At 40.3% G+C, this 20,119-nt stretch overlaps 1 protein-coding gene across 1 annotated transcript in view; it reads right to left on the reverse strand.

The window, feature by feature from the left end:
• Nucleotides 1-318: 318 nt before the first annotated feature.
• The window catches only part of uggt1 (UDP-glucose glycoprotein glucosyltransferase 1), a 40,687-nt gene continuing 20,886 nt past the window's right edge, over nt 319-20,119 (reverse strand). The window contains exons 22-39 of the mRNA XM_057860156.1: nt 19,910-20,116; nt 15,480-15,611; nt 15,275-15,405; nt 14,771-14,866; nt 14,579-14,681; nt 14,437-14,516; nt 14,173-14,362; nt 11,715-11,873; nt 11,555-11,640; nt 10,869-10,953; nt 10,692-10,783; nt 10,436-10,625; nt 10,182-10,364; nt 9,927-10,087; nt 6,239-6,353; nt 5,037-5,153; nt 4,819-4,960; nt 319-896 (exon numbers count right to left, since the gene is read on the reverse strand). Coding sequence (XP_057716139.1) covers nt 877-896; nt 4,819-4,960; nt 5,037-5,153; nt 6,239-6,353; nt 9,927-10,087; nt 10,182-10,364; nt 10,436-10,625; nt 10,692-10,783; nt 10,869-10,953; nt 11,555-11,640; nt 11,715-11,873; nt 14,173-14,362; nt 14,437-14,516; nt 14,579-14,681; nt 14,771-14,866; nt 15,275-15,405; nt 15,480-15,611; nt 19,910-20,116 — 2,289 coding nt within the window. The 3' untranslated portion in view covers nt 319-876. The remainder of the gene's footprint in view (nt 897-4,818; nt 4,961-5,036; nt 5,154-6,238; nt 6,354-9,926; nt 10,088-10,181; nt 10,365-10,435; nt 10,626-10,691; nt 10,784-10,868; nt 10,954-11,554; nt 11,641-11,714; nt 11,874-14,172; nt 14,363-14,436; nt 14,517-14,578; nt 14,682-14,770; nt 14,867-15,274; nt 15,406-15,479; nt 15,612-19,909; nt 20,117-20,119) is intronic.

The following is a 20,119-nucleotide window of genomic DNA, read 5'->3' on the forward strand; positions in this document are numbered from 1 at the left end:
TGTAAAATTTTCAATCAAAAAATAAACTAGTTAGTAGCTCCCCATTGTTGATGTCAATAATAACACCATGCTCACTCATTGTGCTTAAACCCATAAAATCATTTGGACCCAAGCTCCAGCAGAGGGCGCCAAACACCAGAAAAAAAGCGGACATTACACTGCTGTCATTTTAATCTGTTTGAGCGGGGCATGTGCGTTAATTGCGTCAAATATTTTAGCATGATTAATTTTTAAAAATTAATGAACGCCCGTTAACGCGATAATTTTGACAGCCCTAATAATAAATAACATTTAATGAGGAAAAAAAAAAGACGTGCCAACAATTTTAAGAAACTTTTATTAAACAAAAATATGACAACACCAAAAACAAACAAAAATTTTAACAAGTATCATTCCATTCATCGTCCCTTGTGCCAGCATTCAGATATGAAATCTTATTCCCAAACCAGATGACCGAGAACTGTTATAACAAAAATGTAAGTAGGACGTTCTTACTACCACACCTCACATTTTTCCTAAGTCTTGAGGCAGGGAAAACAATAGTGATCACAAAAATGGAATTTTTACGCACACGCACGCACAGCTTGGAACCTACAGTCCATCCACAGTGCACATAGGGACCCGAATTGGTAATTTCAAGTTTTTTTTTTAGGGGTAAGATGGTGGAGACCCAGTGGGAGAAAGTCAGGATCGGAACTCAGAACCTCAGACTTGTGAGGCGGATGTGCCGAAAAATGAGAAATAACAGTGGATGAGACGGAGGGAGTACTCGGCAACATTTTGTGGACAATTCGCCGGACGTAAAAGTGGTGCAGGTTTGCAGCAGACTCTTGAAACAGAGCTGGCTTTGGCGTCCGTAAAAGACAGCGGGCGTCCTCACAGCTCCGTGTGCACATCTGAAAGAGGGGACACATTTCAACAGGGGTGTCAAACTCTTCTTTGTCTTGGGCCATATTGTAGTAACGCGTTCCATGTACTCCGTTAATTTACGTGACTAACTTTTTGAGAAAAATGTACATCTAAGAGTAGTTTTCCTAAGCTATACTTTTTACTTTTACTTGAGTAGATTTGTGAAGAAAACAACGCTACTCTTACTCCGCTACTTTGGGCTACGTAAGAGTCGTTACATTTTTCCTTTCATTCTACATATTACATTTATTATTTATTTGCCAGCGATGCTATGACTAGAGATGTGCCTGGTTTATTAGCGGGGTAACTCTACCGATTTCACCAATGAGACGTCGTAACAATGATCACATAGCTCCATTATACCAATCAGACGCAAGCTTGCCGTTCTATCTTTACATCAGTCTGTTCAATCATGTGGTGTCTTTAAAGCTCCGTAACAAATGAGGTATTTGATATAGAGCGCTGGCCTCAACATGACTCGCAAGCGCAGATTTTAACCTCTCTCCCAGTTTGTATTTGGCACCGATTGACCACGGAAAACCGGAGATATGATCCTTTTAATTTTAAAATAGTAATTATGAAGGAACGCTTCACTATTCAAACTCGGAACCACTTTCTCCACCAGAGGGTAGTCATGCTCTTTAAATGAATAATGCTCATTTATTTACTTTTTTTTTTTTCTCTGATGGAAATCTTTTTTTTTTTTTTAAATTTCTTTGGCTGAATGTGGTTTATATAATGGGTTATTGTAAAGTATCATTACAGTGCTGGCCTAAAGTATCATTACAGTGTTGGCCAAAAGTATTGGCACCCCTGCAATTCTGTCAAATAATGGTAAATTGCTCCCAGAAAATGATTGCAATTACAAATGCTTGGTAGTAATATCTTCATTTATTTTGCTTGCAATGAAAAACACAAAGAAGAATGAAAAAAAAAATTAAATCTTATCATTTTACACAAAACTCCAAAAATGGGCTGGACAAAATTATTGGCACTCTCAGCCTAATACTTGGTAGCACAACCTTTAGACAAAATAACTCAACAACCGCCTGCGGTATCCATCAATGAGTGTCTTACAATGCTCTGCTGGCATTTGAGACCATTCTTCTTTGGCCAACTGCTCCAGGTCTCTAAAATTTGAAGGGTGCCTTCTCCAAACTGCCATTTTCAGACCTCTCTACAGGTGTTCTATGGGATTCAGGTCTCGACTCATTGCTGGCCACTTTAGAGGTCTCCAGTGCTTTCTCTCAAACCATTTTCTAGTGCTTTTTGAAGTGTGTTTTGGGTCATTGTCCTGCTGGAAGACCCATGACCTCTGAGGGAGACCTAGCTTTCTCACACTGGGCCCTACATTTTGCTGCAAAATTTGTTGGTAGTCTTCAGACTTTATAATGCCACGCACACGGTCAAGCAGTCCAGTGCCAGAGGTAGCAAAGCAACTCCAAAACATCAGGGAACCTCCGCCATGTTTGACTGTGGGGCCCGTGTTTTTTTTGAAGGTTTCGTTTTTTCCCCCCTGTAAACTATGTGTATGCCTTTTCCCAAAAAGCTCTACTTTTGTCTCATTTGACCAGAGAACATTCTTCCAAAACGTTTTTGGCTTTCTCAGGGACATTTTGGCAAACTCCAGCCTGGCTTTTTTATGTCTCTGGGTCAGAAGTGGGGTCTTCCTGGGTATCCTACCATAGAGTCCCTTTTCATTCAGATGTCAACGGACAGTATGGGTTGACACTGTTGTACCCTCGGACTGCAGGACAGCTTAAACATGATTGGATGTTAGTCAAAGTTCTTTATCCACCATCCGCGCAATCTTTCGTTGAAATCTCTCATCAATTTTTCTTTTCCGTCCACATCTAGGGATGATAGCCACAGTGACATGGGCTTTACACTTATTGATGACACTGTGCACGGTAGACACAGGAACATTCAGGTCTCTGGAGATGGACTTGTAGCCATGAGATAGCCCATGTTTCCTCACAATTTTGCTTCTCAAGTCCTCAGACGGTTCTTTAGTCTTCTTTCTTTTCTCCATGCTCAATGTGGTACCCACAAGGACACAGAACAGAGATTAAGTCGACTTTAAACCATTTTAACTGGCTGCAAGTGTGATTTAGTTATTGCCACCACCTGTTATGTGCCACAGGTAAGTAACAGGTGCTGTTAATTACACAAATTAGAGAACCATCACATGATTTTTCAAAAGGTGTCAATACTTTTGTCCGGCCCATTTTATGGAGTTTTGTGTAAAATAATAATGATTTAATTTTTTTTCCATTTGCTATTGTGTTTTTTTCATTGCAAGCAAAATAAATGAAGATATTACCACCAAGGCATTTGTTATTGCCATCATTTTCTGGGAGAAATTGCACATTATCTGACAATTGCAGGGGTGTCAATACTTTTGGCCAGCACTGTATAACAACAGTCCATATAAATAACTTTGTGCTCAGAAAAAAAAACCATTGTTTAAAAAAAAAAATCCAACAAAAATATAAGCAGTTACTCACAATGTTACTCATTACTTGAGTATTCTTTTCACCAAATGCTCTTTTCTATTGTACTTGAGTACATTTTTTGGACGACTTCTTTTACTTTTACTTGAGTAATTTTATTCTGAAGTAACGCTACTCTTACTTGGGTAAAATTTTTGGCTACTCTACCCACCTCTGATCCCAGCCCATATAAAAAGGTGACCCATTGGCTCCCATTGAGGGCACTAGGTGCCCAATATAGTTTGACTGTAAGGGCTGGCAGAATGTCAGTAGTAGTGATGGCTGCTACAAAAAAATCGATAACAAATAGATTAGCAAACGAATTGACAACTATTTTGTTCGTGATTTCGAGAGATTGTTGACCTCAAAAAGATCCGAATAAGATCATAAACAAATTAAAAACATTTTTTCCTTTTTCAGTTTTGCTTATTTACATTTTTCTATTTAAAAATGAAAAAACAAAACAAAACAGAAAAAACAACAACTCTTCTCTTTTCTCGGAATAAAAAAGTGGAAAACAACCTTTATTCCCCCCCCCCCCCCCCCCCAAAAAAAAACTTAAGGGAAAACAAATAGTAAATATTCTCTATTCCTAAAATTCATTTATTTATAGTAAACATTATAGCAAGGGAAAAAAAGTACAGGTAGTCCCCGGGCTATGAGTTCTTTTCCTTTGCTGGCGACCTAATTAACCCTTTAAGTACCGCTAGATACCCCCTAAACTCAAAATAACTACCCAAAAACACGTATTATACATCCTATTAATTATATTAAGTAAAAAATAAGATACTGTGAGGTATGTTGTGTTGAATGCTGTTATATTCAATGAAAAAGGCGCAGTAGAAGGAGTAGGGAGGCGAGCGAGGGGACATATCATGGTCGCCGGCGTCCCCTCTCTCAATGCGAGCCCACTGTCCGAACTCAAAAAAGCAGATCGGGACTCGCAAGAGGAGTCTGTGTCAGGGGAGAAGCAGCAACAGCAGCATGAGAACAAGGAAATGGGATCTTCCGGCTGAAAAGAACTGCAAGTCGGTGGCTATGCTGCTGAGGGAGGAGCGGATCCTGACATGAAGAACGGCAACTGGAACTAGGTACTGTTGACGCGACTTAAAAAAACAAAACAGAAACGAACAAAAAAACTAACAAACAAACAAAAAACACTGCAGACAAAATAACAGACAATACTAAATCATGTAAGTCGGGTACATCGTAACCTAGGCACTACCTGTATTCTGATCCCTGGTGTCCTCAATCTTTCATCAAGGACTACAGAAATTTGATTGAAAACGATTTCAGCAACTAAGAGGAAGTGGCTGCACATGATTTACTTTTGCGGGCCACACGGATCTGCCCATCGGGCCGTGGGCAGAACTCCTGCACATTACAACCAACTGACTGAAAGAGTTCGGAGTTGTACCTGTGCTGGGATCCTCTGCCGTGCTCTTCCCACGTGTGACTTCCTGTTGCAGTCGTTTGACTTCCTGGTCGTAGTCACTCCACTCGGACACGATGCGCACGGCCGCCTGCAGCTTGGGCTCCTTGGTCATCGGGTTGTTACACTACAAACAACACGTGCAAATGATGTGGAAGTCAATGTGCTTGTAACCTAGAATTGTTGTTGTATGGCTTGTTTACCAGGTCGATAGTTTTAGCATTTTTCTTGGAGGCGTTGTCGCACCACGTCTCGCACCACAACCACTCCTGAGGCAAAGACTTGATTGGCACTTGATGGATCATGTTGTTGGGAAGATCCTTTTAGAAAGTCAATCACAATGTTTTGATAGTTAGACCAATACTCCGCCATTGTCGGATTTCATTCTTGCTTCTTGTAACCGTACAGTTTTGAACTGAAGCTACATTTACACCAAGTTAAATTCTCCTTGACATAAAGGTAAACTTTCTTCATACCGATTTCAAAGACTGGTAGATGGTGACAAAAAGCGTCTTACTGAAGTTATTTCAGCCAAATGGGCTAACACTAGCTATGAGGTGGTAGGGTGTCCTAACTTTTTCCTTGGTTAGAATGTGCAATTTTGTTGATATACTTGGTTTAATGAGTAAAACAATGTTAACCTTTGTTGTTTACCTGCAATTAAATCACTTTCTTTCCCAGAGATAAAGAAAAACAAGATCAGGGATTGTTATGTGAACATTTCTTAATAAAGAACTGAATATTTAATGGGGTGTCCTAATTCTTTCACATGACTGTAGTTATACAGTGTATCACAAAAGTGAGTACACCCCTCGCATTTCTGCAGATATTTAAGTATTTCAAGTCTTTTCATGGGACAACACAGACAAAATGACACTTTGACACAATGAAAAGTAGTCTGTGTGCAGCTTATGTAATAGAGTTAATTCATTTTCCCCTCAAAATATAGCCATTAATATCTTAATCCCTAGCAACAAAAGTGAGTACACCCCTATGAAAAAACGTACACCCCTAAATGTCCAAATTGAGTACTGCTTGTCATGTTCCCTCCAAAATGTCATGTGACTTTTTACAGGGGTGCTGTCAGCATTGAAGACTGAAGTCTGAAGACGGTACACAAGAAAGCCAGGAAACAGTTTGCCGATGACATGTCAACAAAGCACATGGATTACTGGAACCATGTCCTAAGGTCTGATGAGACGGGCGGGCTTTCTTGTGTACTGTCTTCAGAAGAGGCTTCCTCCTGGGGTGACAGCCATGCACACCAATTTGATGTAGAGTGCGGCGTATGGTCTGAGCACTAACAGGCTGACTCCCCCACTTCTTCAATCTCTGCATCAAAGACGGTTCAACTTTGGTGTGAAAGTAGCTTAACATAATATTTTGCGTGTTGTGTGGTGTGCACCTGGTCCAGGTTGGACAGACTGTTGGGGTCCTGGCTGAGACCCTGGTACTGACCACGTAGTCGATCCCCTGCTGCGATCTTCCTGAACTTCTTCAAGTCCACCACGTAAAGGGCGCTGAAGAGCACACGTCAGGTGTCAGAGACCACCTTGCTGGCATGCATTGGTCCTTTTTTTTTTTTGTCCTTACATTTAAGGGCGATATATCAATTTGGATCTATTGATGGGCCTTGAATCGAATCAGAGCGGACTTTGCGATATGCGCAATTATCGTACTGTTGTCCAAAGAATCAAAGTTGTATCGTATTGTCATGAAATTGGTACAAATTGACATTGATGTGGATCAATACATGGATCGGGTTTGCGACCATCTAATCAATTGGATTGAAATGCAAAACATGGACCAACACTGTCATTTTTTATATAGCCAGAAGTTTACATATACAGGCAAAAACACACATTTCATTTTTTGTCTCAATGAAATGTAACTGTGTTAAATTAAGAGTTGAAGTTAAAGCATTTTAAAGTATAGTATCAACATCGGTTTTGGGCCAATATGCATGTTGCCTTCAAAGTGAATGTGGAAGCCTTCTATCTTTGTACAAGGACTGGTCACAGCGTAGCACAGCAGTTATGTTTACTGACCATTAGATGTCTTCAAACTAAGATGCTTGGGATTTTTATGTGAGCAAACCATTTGCAGTCATGGTGCAAAAATCAAATAAACAATAAATGAAGGAAAAATAATGAATATGCCAAGACCACAACCGCAGCATATATGGGTTTGATATAGGCATCAAATTTTTCATGACGTTAGTTAAAAAGTTATTATCGGACAACTCTAGTTAAATCTGTACACAATATTCTATTAAATGGACTTGTGGCAAACTTCGTAACATCGGCATACAGTGGTACCTCGACATACGATCACTTCGACACACCATCTTTTCGACATCCGACGTAAAATTTGACTCACCATTTGTCTCTACATCCAACGACATGCTCGAAATACGACGACATGACAGCACCGCAGACGAACGTGTGTGAGAAATCAACACAGGTTTCAAAAAGGTTGGTACAGGTGGTGAAACAAGGTAAAAGGTGACACTGACCTTCTAAATGAAGATGCAAATTATAGGAAAATATGAGCGTGCGGTGCGCATCCGTGAAATGGCTAAACTATACATCTCCACGGTCCTCCTCCGACCACCGTTCGCCAGTCTTCATAAGTTAAGCTGACAATTATTATTGTGGTAACACCTCTAAAGAAATCGCCAGCTTCATCACGTTTTTATCATTTATTTCACAACTTATGCAACAGAAAAACGCCTTCTGACCGCCAAAGTTGATTGTGTTCTCAAGAAAACATTGCAAGTGAAGAAACAAGAAGAAGAATCAAGCTCTCCGCTCTCGGGTACGGTGCATTCAGGTACAGCAAAAAATGTCTGCCACATTAGAACCTGAGTCGTTACATTATTAGAGGAATAATAATTTTTATTATATTATTCTGATTTTTATTTATAATTTATTTGTTTTGCTATGTGTAATTGCCATTTATCAATAGTACCAGCAGTATTTATTAAGGATTTAGTGTAGGTTTTTGGGCTGTAGAACAAATTAATGGAATTATAATGTATTCCTGTGGGAAAATCCTGCTCGACATACGACCATTTCGACAAACAAGGTCCTGGAACGAATTAATTTCGTATGTAGAGGTACCACTGTATATGGTGTTGATGTCCATGGAATCATTATTATCCGGTCAAAAATTGGATGATTTATACTAATCTTTACGAATGTACTCAATTTGATATACTGGTCCTTCTGAAAAAATAGCATATTGTGATAAAGTTCATTATTTTCTGTAATGTACTGATAAACATTAGACTTTCATATATTTTAGATTCATTACACACAACTGAAGTAGTTCAAGCCTTTTATTGTTTTAATATTGATGATTTTGGCAAAAAATTGAAGAAAACCCAAAAATCCCTATCCCAAAAAATTAGCATATCATGAAAAGGTACTCTAAAGCAGGGGTTCCCAACCTATTCCACTAAGGCACACTGTGGGTGCAGGATTTCATTCTTACCAAACAAGATGACAACACTTTTTCCCCAATCTGGTGTTTTACAAGTGCAATCAGTTGATTGCAGTCAGGTGTGGCTTGTTTTAGCAGAAGCCTCATTGGTTCAACTGTCTCTGCTGGATCGGCTGGAACAAAAACCAGGACCCACAGTGTGCCTTGAGGACTGGGTTGAAAACCCCTGCTCTAAAGAAGCGACTAACCTAATCATCTGAATCAACGAATTAACTAAAAACCCCTGTGAAAGATTCCTGAGGCTTTTAAAAACTCCCAGCCTGGTTCATTACTCAAAACCGCAATCATGGGCAAGACTGCCAACCTGACTGCTGTCCAGAAGGCCATCATTCACACCCTCAAGCAAGAGGCTAAGACACAGAGAGAAATTTCTGAGCGAATAGGCTGTTCCCAGAGTGCTGTATCAAGGCACCTCAGTGGGAAGTCTGTGGGAAGGAAAACGTGTGGCAGGAAACATTGCACAACCAGAAGAGGTGACCGCACCCTGAGAAAGATTGTGGAGCAGGGCCGATTCCAGACCTTGGGGGACCTGCAGAAACAGTGGACAGAGTCTGGAGTAGAATCATCCAGAGCCATCGTGCACAGGCGTGTGCTGGAAATGGGCTACAGGTGCCGCATTCCCCAGGTCTAGCCACTTTTGAACCTGAAACAGCGGCAGAAGCGCCTGACCTGGGCCACAGAGAGGCAGCACTGGACTGTTGCTCAGTGGTCCAAAGTACTTTTTTCAGATGAAAGCAAATTTTGCATGATATTCGGAAATCAAGGTGCCAGACTTTGGAGGAAGACTGGGGAGAAGGAAATGCCTGAATTCCTGAAGTCCAGTGCAAAGTACCCACAGTCAATGATGGTCTGGGGTGCCATGTCAGCTGCTGGTGTTGGTCTACTGTGTTTTATCAAGGGCAGGGTCAATGCAGCTAGCTATCAGGAGATTTTGGAGCACTTCACGCTTCCATCTGCTGAAAAGCTTTATGGAGATGAAGATTTCATTTTTCAGCACGACCTGGCACCTGCTCACAGTGCCAAAACCACTGGTGAATGGTTTACTGACCATGGCATTACTGTGCTCAATTGGCATGCCAACTCTCCTGACCTGAACCCCATAGAGAATCTGTGGGATATTGTGAAGAAGTTGTTGAGCGACATCAGACCCAACATTGTGGAAGCATCCTGTGCCTCCATAACACCTCAGCAGCACCACAGGCTGATTGCCTCCATGCCACACCGCATTGAAGCAGTCATTTCTGCAAAAGGATTCCCGACCAAGTATTGAGTGCATAGCTGATATAAGTAATTGAAGGTTGACTTTTTTTGTATTAGAAAACACTTTTTTGTATTGGTCCGAAGAAATATGCTAATTTTTTGAGGTAGGGATTTTTATTTTTTCTTGACTTTTTTGCCAAAATCATCAATATTAAAACAATAAAATGCTTGAACTACTTCAGTTGTGTGCAATGAATCTAAAATATATGAAAGTCTAATGTTTATCAGTACATTACAGAAAATAATGAACTTTATCATAATATGCTAATTTCTTGAGAATGACTAGTATTTTGGTATCTGTGTAGATATATTTTTGTATTCTGGTGTACCTGATGTGGTACTTGCGTCCGGCCAGGTGACTGGCCCAGTATCCAGACTTCCAGAATCGATATCCGTCCATCTCCCGTCTGCTCTCGCAGAAAGGCGTGTAGCCGTACGGCGCCCCCTCCAGGTCGAAATCTCGCAGCTCTTTCAGGTCCGTACGCACGATCTGAACGTCATCAAAAACACCAAATAGGAGAACTTCACAGGTAGGCCTTCAATTCTGCTACGGTTCTAAAATTGGACAAAGGAAGCAGGCGGACCTGGTCGGCGTCAACGAAAAGGATCTTGTCGACAGCGAGCGGGAATAGGACGTCCAGGAAGAGGATCTTGTATCCCCAGATGATTCTCTGCTTCTCTGTCTGCTGGTGAAGCCAGCGGGGCCATTTGTATTGGACCAGCTCGTACTGGAAGCCGTATTTCTCGGCCATGTGGGGAATGAACTCCTGCGGGACGGCAAAGACGGTGGCTTTCAAATTTCGATGTTCGAAGCAGGTAGAGACTGATGAGATCCCACCTTGAAAGTGGGCGACAGATAGTTCTTGAGGAACCAGAATTTGACGGGCGTGTTGGTGTTCTTCAGGACCGACAGCATCATAATCCTGAGGAAGCGCTCGTAAAGGTGACCCGAGGCCACCGAGAAGATGTTGATGACGTCGTCCTTATCCTGTTTGGCCTCTTCTGTCTTCCCGCCACCCGTGAAGCCTCTGAAGAGAAGAGGACAGGAAGTTTCACAGACGGGTCGCAGGGTCACGCGGTGCCCCTGGACTTACCTAGTCAGAGACTTCCAGAAGCCGCTGTCGTTTTCCTCGGCGCTGCTGTCACTTAGCAGTTCCTCGTTGAACTTGTCCGCTTTCTTCTGGACCTGTTGGACACGTGTGCGTTGGGACTTATGTTTGCGACAAAGCGGAGAAAAGGTACTGCTCCGGTTAAACGGCACACCAACTCACCTTGACCTTGATGATGCGGCTCTTGAAGTTGTTCAGGACCACGATGATGTCATCCGAGTCTGCCGGCGAGTCGGTTCCGTCGTGACTGCAACAGAAAGTTGCAGATTCATTGGGATTCATCCATCGAGAAAAAAACCCACACATTTAGTCGTTATTATTGCGATAAAAACGTGTGCACATCAAGGATAAACTACTTTTAGATGTTTTATTAGTTTTTTTCCGCCCATTTTTTTCTCACTAATTCAGCTAGTTTTAATGAGCTTTTAGAGTGGATTTACTAGCTTTTAATTCATTCAAATTTTTCTTGAATTTGTGTTATTAGTTTTTTATTGTTCAGGTTAATTGTCAAATGCAGAATTCAAAATGAGTAGAACTTACCAAGACATAATTTAAAAAAAAAAAAAAAATTTTGACGTTGGTGTCTTAAACTATAATACATTTTGCCTAGTTCTGTGAGCACACAATACTATGTTCATTTTCCTAGCCGCTTATCCTCGTAAATACTCAAAATGTGTTAATATACCCTTCTAAAAGCCACAGTGGTCACAGAAAAGCATGCTGTCCTGAATGTGAAACATGGAGGAGGCTCAGCTTTGTTCTGGGGCTGCGGTGATTATAAAACTTTCATTATGGCAAGCCTGACACATACAAATCAGTTGCACAAAAAAAATTATCATTGTCATCACCTGTATATCTTATAGATTTCATCAGATCTGCCTTTCCTCAGTCTCAGGTTCCAGGCTCCTGGGTTGGCCTTGAGCTGGAAATAACCCTTCACAGCACAATGAACAATGCTTAATCTATGGTAAGGACGATTATCTCATGGCGCCGGACGCGGCAACGTACGAGATTTGCCATGACGATGGTGTCCACGATGACGGGCTCGGAGGCGGTGCCCAGCGTGAACTGGAGGCCACGTGGCGGCTGGCCCGAGCTGACGTCGAAACAATGACCCTCCAGGAGAAGGTGCTCCAGCTCGTACTGTGCCGCGACGATGTTTTCCACCTGTCATGTAAGCACAGAAGATACATTCGCTGTCAAAAAAAAAAAAGCAGTACAGAGCAGCTTCATAATACCTCAGTGTACGCCTGAGTGATATGGCCAAAAAAAAATCACCACTTTTTTTCCAAACTGTCAGATCTCGATTCTTTACACGATTTAACGTTTTTTTTTTTTTTTTTTAACTGGTAATTTGACAGAATTTTCAATGGGAACAGAAGTAGATATTAACATAAAACTAGCTAGCAAGTCACAAACAAAACTGAAACAGCAGACCCAGAATAACAAATATGCAAAGTCAATATCGAAATAAAATACAATATAGAAAAATATAGTAAATAAATTCATTTAACAATGCAAGGAATTTATAAACATAAATATGGGTAATAAATTAGGGTATTTTTCACATGCAAATATATATATATATATATATATATATATATATATATATATCAAGAGGAAAAGAAAGAAGCTGCTGTTTCAGGGATCATAAAATTTATCATCAATTCATCTTGATGAATGTTCCATTTTCTAGTTATTATTAGTGGTTCTTTAAAGCAACACTATGTAACGCCTGCAATGGTGGATAAACTAGTAGTCTTGGCCAAAAACCTATGAGACCCAGTTGAGAATTGCTGAGCAAGGAAGGTGGCCGATATGCCGACAAATACATAACACAGCTGCACGAATGTCTTTTCTTCTTTTTATTTCTGTGATAGCTATCAGGAAGGAAGGAAATTTGGGTGTTAAAATGGTTAGTCATCACAGTTATTTGCAGTTAGTCAGTTCAATTATTTACAAGTTCAATTGAGTTTGTTTATTTTATATTTAAATTTATTGTAAATTGTATTTTTCAAATAACTATATATAGTACAGCTGCACATATAGTTTTAATATTTAATATTTTTGTTTAAAGATGTTTACAACTTTGTTGGTGTTTTGCAGTTTTATATTGTTATATTTTGTGTAAACAACTCAGGGGACTAATGCACTTGCACTTTTGTTTATTTGATTTAATGTTTAAGTTCAAATATGTTGACAACTTTTTTGTTGTTTTACTGAGGTTTTTATTTATTGTAATAGTTTGTGAACAATTGTTTTATTTGTCATAATCATATTTTTGTTCAAATATTTTACAACTTTGTTGCTATTTTACAGAAGTTTTTATTTATTGTAATATTTTGTCAAAAACTCAGGGGACTAATGCACATGCTCTTTTATTTTTCATTTAATGTATTTGCTGCTGTTGAAGTGTAAAATACAGTGTTCAATAAATCATCTATTTTGTGCAGACATGGCTTCCTGGATCCCTTCATACAGCAATCTTCACAAATGAAATGGTATTATATGAATACACTGTGATCACGGTGTGTCATCCAAAGTATTTCCAAACAGCTATTCAAGTCATCCAGTGAAAATTTCTTAAAAAAAGACATTTATATATATATTATATCGCAATATAATATCACAAACCCCCCAAAAATTGCAACAATAGTTTTTTTCCAATATACCTGTAGTTCAGGCCTAATTGACAGTCATGTTTAAGTCCTTACATTTTCCAATAATTGCTCCAAAGATGGAGCTTATTTAATCAAGCTGCTTAGCAATTGCCCCATAACTCTTTCCAGGCTTGTAGAGGTCTACAATTCTGTCTCAGGTATCTTTAGACAGCTCTTTGGGGTGAATAGGGTGGACGGGTGTTTATATGCAGCTAAACACCCCAAACAGGTGAAAAAGTCCACCTCCATTCCACTTATTTAGGAGAATAAGTGAAGTGTAGGTGGCCTGTTTAAAAGGGACTAACAATTCTTCGAGGCTCACAATTCTAGCTAATTGACAGGTGTTAAAATACTTATTTGCAGCAGTACAATACAAATAAATTGTTAAAAATCATATATTCTGATTTCTGGATTTTTTTTCTTTTTAGATTGTTTCTCACAATGGGCAAGCACCTACCATGAAAATTTCGAACCCGCCCATCATTTCTAAGTGGGAGAACTTGCAAAATCGCAGGGTGTTCAAATACCTATTTTCCTCACTTTATGAGTTATTTTCTTTATGTGTGTACAGCTTAACAGTTGACCTAATTTAGAGTGGTTTAAAATGACTAGCAAACCATCAACATAGACTCTTTTTAAAGGACCGTTTGCTATCCTCCCAATTCTATAGTTACGCTGCATTTCCACCATGTTTAATCTAGTAGGTATTCGCAGCGGATCAGTGAGATCGATTATTTTTTTTTTTTCCATTTTAAAACTCCATCTTAAAATCCCCCAGCCCAATCAAAGTCATAAAATGTCATTACCTCCTCCAGGTAGATGTTGTCCAGGTCGTAGCGAGTGCGTACGGACTCCACCATCCAACCCTCCGGAGGGTTGAGGTTGAGAGTGAAGAGCGGCGACTGAGGCATGTCTAAGAACTGCGCCATTGGACCGGGCGAAAAGCTGCCGCCCGCCTGGAAAGTCACATCCGCCTCCAGCACGTAGCGATAAAAACTGGAGAGGATGTAGGGGAACAAATTGGCTACTGAACGGAATCTTCTTCCCCGAGGCCGAGTTAATCGCAGTACCTCTTCAGAGGCATATCAGACAGTTTGGACTGGCAGTTCATGAAGACACGCATGTTGACATTGACGAGTTGTTTTAGAACCTGACAGAAAACAAGAAAATCTGTAAGAGACAAGTAGAAGATGTGGTTGTGGACGGACCTACTATCAGAAAAGGAGCCAGCTTCTGAGTGTCCCGCGTCACGGGGTCCACCACGGCTATGACATCAAAGTAAACGTCTCCTTCCCTGGGACGGATCTTCACAGCACTGATGACAAGAAAAAAATGATATGCTTCACAACGATTTAGACCCATGTAACTTATTAGTATTGTTTGCATTTATGTCCATCATCTTACCTGTGGCGTTCGCCAGCAAAGTCATAGTCCATGCGTGCTTCTCCTTTGGGCTGAGATGAGAGCAGAGCATCCAACTTCATCACCAAGTCGCTGGCCCTGAGAGAAAATAAATGTTAATGCAATTTTGAACCGTTGTGTTTTGTTGCCACGGGAAAAGATTCATAGCAGTTGTGCTGCTGGAAGAAGAAAACATTAATAGTTCAATTTCATCCCTTCTGACCGCCACAGGCGGTGTTAAAAAGAACTGAATGACCAATAACAGCGTAGTTACAAGGAAACCCAGGTTTCGTTATTGTTAAGGGATTGGGGGAAAAAAAACAATCACAGAAGGAGATATAAAGATAAAAAGTATAACTTGATTTCAACAACTAGAAACAAAAAAATATGGACTTGAGATATTATAAGGGCCATAGCAGACAGTCCTATAATGACCTAATGAGATTAATGGCGTATCAAAGAAACCCATCAAATAGGAGGGTTCAAACTCTTAAAAATGTCAAATACCTGTCCTCCTCAATTCCCAACTGCTGTACTTTGCTTTTGATGCGTTCGCCCGAAGTCTTGAGTATGATGCTTTCCAGCAGGAGAAAGTCATCCTGATTGAATACCTCGTCCTCCTCCAGAGGACCGATGATCTGTGGCAAGAAGAAGAGAAAAAGAAAACCACGTCAGGGGAGGAACAAATTCACCGAAGAAAATAAGAACTCACTCGTCCGTTGCTGATGACGGCTCTCTGGCCCTTCTTCAGTTTGAGTACGTCTCGGCAATAAGCGGCATGGGAGAGCAGGAAGTCAAATTTGGAACTCTCGTATGCGTTCTTGAAAGACGACACATCCATCCCCTGAGGGAAAGATTCACAAGTTGTAATTGTTATATTTGATCAAAAAGTGTGGGTATTTTATAAATAGTGAACCACACCCTACTAGCTGTTCAAAAGAAATGAGAATACGTTTTTTTGTTGAATAGACACTATTTCCATTTGTTTTGAATGCCTCATTCACGCGGGTTGTGTTGGAGAGTGGCAAAGAGAGGAGACAAAGTGAGCTGAAATTTCGTTGTGCTTTTGCGAATTCGTCCTGAACGTAGTAATGGTTGCTATGCGTTTGTTATTTTCATGAACCATTTACTTTATGCACTCTGATTTTGAGACCCCCGTTTTGGTTTTGTTTAATTTTGATGATGTCGTAAATATCATTCCTCACTCACTATTGACGAAAGTTGTTCAAATCACCAATACGACCTGTGCCTAATAAATAGGAGTGAGTATTGTGGCTGGAAGTGTATTGTGATTAGGGTTGGGCAATATGGCCTAAAGTACGGATCACGGTAAATTGAGCAGATATACCTCGATAACGATAAATTCTCCCAAGCGGACTGTTATATAATTTAAAAATCTGAATCAATGTGTGAAATACGAATTAACGGTTTCTCGTTGATTTATTTACCAGATTTCAATTTAACATATTTAAACAACTGTACAATCAGTTTAAATATTAAGTGTATAAAAAATTTCTTGTAAACCATAAGAATTCAAGTATGAACATTTATAACAGCTTATATGACTTGAACAATGTACAACATTATAAAAATCAATACGACGACTGTGAAAACATGTCATTGTAACACAAATGACTTGACAGTTTGAACAAAACACTTCAAACAGACAACTTATTGTTAATAGCTGCTGTGACATAATTACTCAACACAAGTGTCTACGTCAAGGTTTCAGGTTCTTCCCCCAGAGCATTTTTTAAAAGATGCACACAACCATGCACCCCCCACACAGACACACACACACACACACACACACATTAAAGCTATATTGCTTTTTTTGCCAATGAAACATTTAAGATTTTATCATGGCAGTAATGACACAGAATGAAGCATGCACATACAGAAAAATAGCTGTGGCCATTAAACAGTCATATTATAGCACAGGTGTCAAACAGATTCCAGAAAGGGCCTAGTGGGTGCTCGATTTTGTTCCAACCGATAACGCGCAGAGAGTTTAACCAATAAACTTCCTGCTGAAACAAGCAGTACCTGACAAAGTTTAACTGATCACACATGTAAAAGATCCAATTGGTGAAAAGGTGTCCTTTTCATTGGTTGGAAAGCAAACCTGCACCCACTAGGCCCTTTCTGGAATCGGTTTGACACCTGTGTATTATAGGCTTTATTGTTGCATTATAATTTATGCTGAATGCTTTACCCTCATAAAAGATATCAAAGAAATTACACACACACACAGATACAAAATAGCGCGACACACTAATTGCTAGATGCAGTCCGTTCCGTGCCCAATCCACTCATTAAGTTCAGCCGTTTTGACAAGGTTAGAGCCGCTATCAGACTCCATCACGTTCATTTTATAGCGTTAGCCTGTAGCCTGGCTACCAGTAGAAGGAACCCTCACCTGAAATTGTGAGAACCAGTGAGGAAAACAGGTGAAACCCTTTTTGGGGGCCGCCAAGAGTCTACTTAATGTCGGGTGAAAGTTTGGCGAATCTCCCTTAAGCCCAACTCCACCACGTTTGCTTGTAGCGATAGCCGCTAGCGTTATCCACTAGCGTTAGCCTACCGGGCTTCTGTGTTTAAGTTCCTGATAACCACGTAACTTCATATGTAAGCACACTGACTGCTTTCTTAACTCATTTGCTCCCAGAAACGTATAAATACGTTCTATTTTCAAATGCTTCACTGTCCCCAAAACGTCTTTAAACGTCTAAGAACCAAAGAACAACGCTTCAAACCCATTTTAAAGCAAAAAAACTGGCCACTGGAGGGCAGTAGCGGATTTTGTAAGACCAGGCAACCCGATTCAACAGCAGTGAAGGGCCGGGCAGCATGGTCGGAGCGCTGGCGGCATGATGCCAGGCGGTGCTCCGACCGAACAAAACAACCGAGAGGAGACCTGGGAGGCCAGGCGTTGGACGATCGAGCAAAACGAGTGAGACCCCCAGTGCAGCGGCTCACCGAGCAGACCCCGCAGAAACGCAAAAATAATCCATCTTTGTGAGACAGACAACGATGAGGGAAAAGTTTACAAGGATGACGTGGCGACAACGGCGTCATCTCGGCGACAAACCGTCATCTCTCAGTAGTCATGTGTGAATACAGGGTGACCCAAAAAAAAGTTTACACTCAGTTAACTGCTTGTTTAAAAGCCATTGAAACATATCTAAATAGGTTGTCATGCTTAAGTGATTCATTAAGGTCACTCAATGCAGCTGGTAATGTCTCGTCTCTACAATTCCTGTGCTTCTGCTGAAAATGAAGAAAACTTTAGCTGTACCTGAATTGCTGTGTGCCGGTCTGACACCTACTGAGATTGCAGCAAATCTGAGAATATCCAGATGTGCAGTCTACAAAGTTAAAAAGAAGCTGAAAGATACTGGAACAGCCTCACGAAAACCTGGGGTCTGGAAGTGCCGATCTGTGCGGACCAAAAAGTTGATTGACAAGGTGATATGTGGCCACCCCAGAGTCCAGATCTCAATCCCCTGGATTATAGCATATGGGCAACTGTGGAGGACAGTGCCTGTAAGAAGCCACAAACTTCTGTGGCAGCCTTGGAGAGGTCCATTGTTAGATCTTGGGAAAAGATGACAGCATCCTACATAAAGAAGACCTGTCAAGCGTTCCGCAGGCGCCTGGAGGCGGTTGTGACACTTAAGGGAGGACACATTGAAAAATAGAGTGTACTGTACATGTTTTTTACAATAATGTATCATTTGTGATTAAATTCTAATTCTAAGCTGAATAAACATGGCATTTAAGTTGTATTATAGCAGTGTAAACTTTTTTTTGGGTCATCCTGTAAATTGTTACTTTGCTATCAAAAGCTCTATTTGTCTGGTTGTTCATGGTATTTTGTAAAAGGAAAACACTATTTGGATGTTTGGGATGTAACTAATGCAAAAAATAGCTTTGTTAAAGTCAAATTTATGTTTGAAATGTAATTTTCTCCGTTTTTTCATCAGAAATTGGAAAATTGCTCAAACTAAGCTATTTTCTAATGCTGATTTCTAAAGAATCGAAAAAGATATGAACTTACTTTTTTTCTGCTGAAAGAAGAGAGTCTAATCTTTCTTTTGCTGGGTTCCATGTTTATATAACAATAGAACCAAATTTTCTGTGGGCCTTGCAAAATCAGTCAAAATCCAGAAAAACGGCTGGGAGCGAAGGGCCTTGCTCTGGTGAAAATGGCTGGGAGTGAATGAGTTAAAGAGGAATGAACAGAGCTGAACAACACAGAGTCAAAGCGGGATGAAAAGACTATATTTTCTTGTTTTATTAAATTACCGAATTTACCGGCATGATCAAAATTACGTCGGTCATTGTGAAGAATTTCGGTAACAGTAAATTTTCGGTATACCGCCCGGCTCTCATTATGATATAATCCAATATGGCAAAGGTATATTTTAATGCATTGCAATATATTTGGCAATATATGTCAAATTTTCTTTCATGTTGTGCAAATTCTATTTACTACATGCTACTGTAAACAATCTTTTTATAGCTCGCTAGCTATAACCATGCAGCTAGGCACGCATATATGACAATTATATAAGAACTGTAAAAAACATTTTAAAAAACAAAATCTTTTGAGATTGTGATGGTTGTAGTTGCGCCCGACACAAATTTAATGAGGCGTCTTTTATCCATTGTCTATGGTTGCAGCTCGCTTCAAACGAGAATCACATACAGCAGGGCTGCTCATTATGTCGATCTTAACGCTAGTGTGCGTAGATCACGGCATCAAAAACAAAAAAAAGTATGTTGTTAATAATGCCGTGTGTGCAACATATGTGGTTACGCAACATTTATCAACTTAAGTTGTAAGACTCCAGATCATTTTGAATTTTCATCATTTCATTTGTAATTCGCAACATATGTACACTGCTGCTGAGCTTTCAACGCGACGCCCCCCTTACATGAAAACTGCATGTCATATTGCAATGTGCGTATTGTGTCTCTTCATGCCCAGCTCTATTGATAAATTTTATTTCTGAAGATAGAAGTATGACGATAAGAAGTGTACTGTTATTTCTGTGATATATAATCAAATTGTCCACCACTAAGTCACATCAATATAGGTATGATGAACTATTTGCCACAAGAGACAGCTAAACTCACCCCAACAGCAAACTCAGCAATGTCGGTTCCTTTCTGCAGTGCCGCTGCCGTTCCTTCTTTGGCCATCTTGGTGATTAAGTTCTTGGCATTGTTGGCAGATTGTGTTTGCATAGCGGCCCAGATGGCACGCGTCACCTGGCTCGACTCGGCGGACGGGTTGGCCGACGGGTTGCTGATCGTGCCCAAACGCACGTTGTTGCTGGTTTTCTG

Source organism: Corythoichthys intestinalis, chromosome 15 (genome assembly GCF_030265065.1).
Source record: "Corythoichthys intestinalis isolate RoL2023-P3 chromosome 15, ASM3026506v1, whole genome shotgun sequence".
NCBI classification, from domain to species: domain Eukaryota; kingdom Metazoa; phylum Chordata; class Actinopteri; order Syngnathiformes; family Syngnathidae; genus Corythoichthys; species Corythoichthys intestinalis.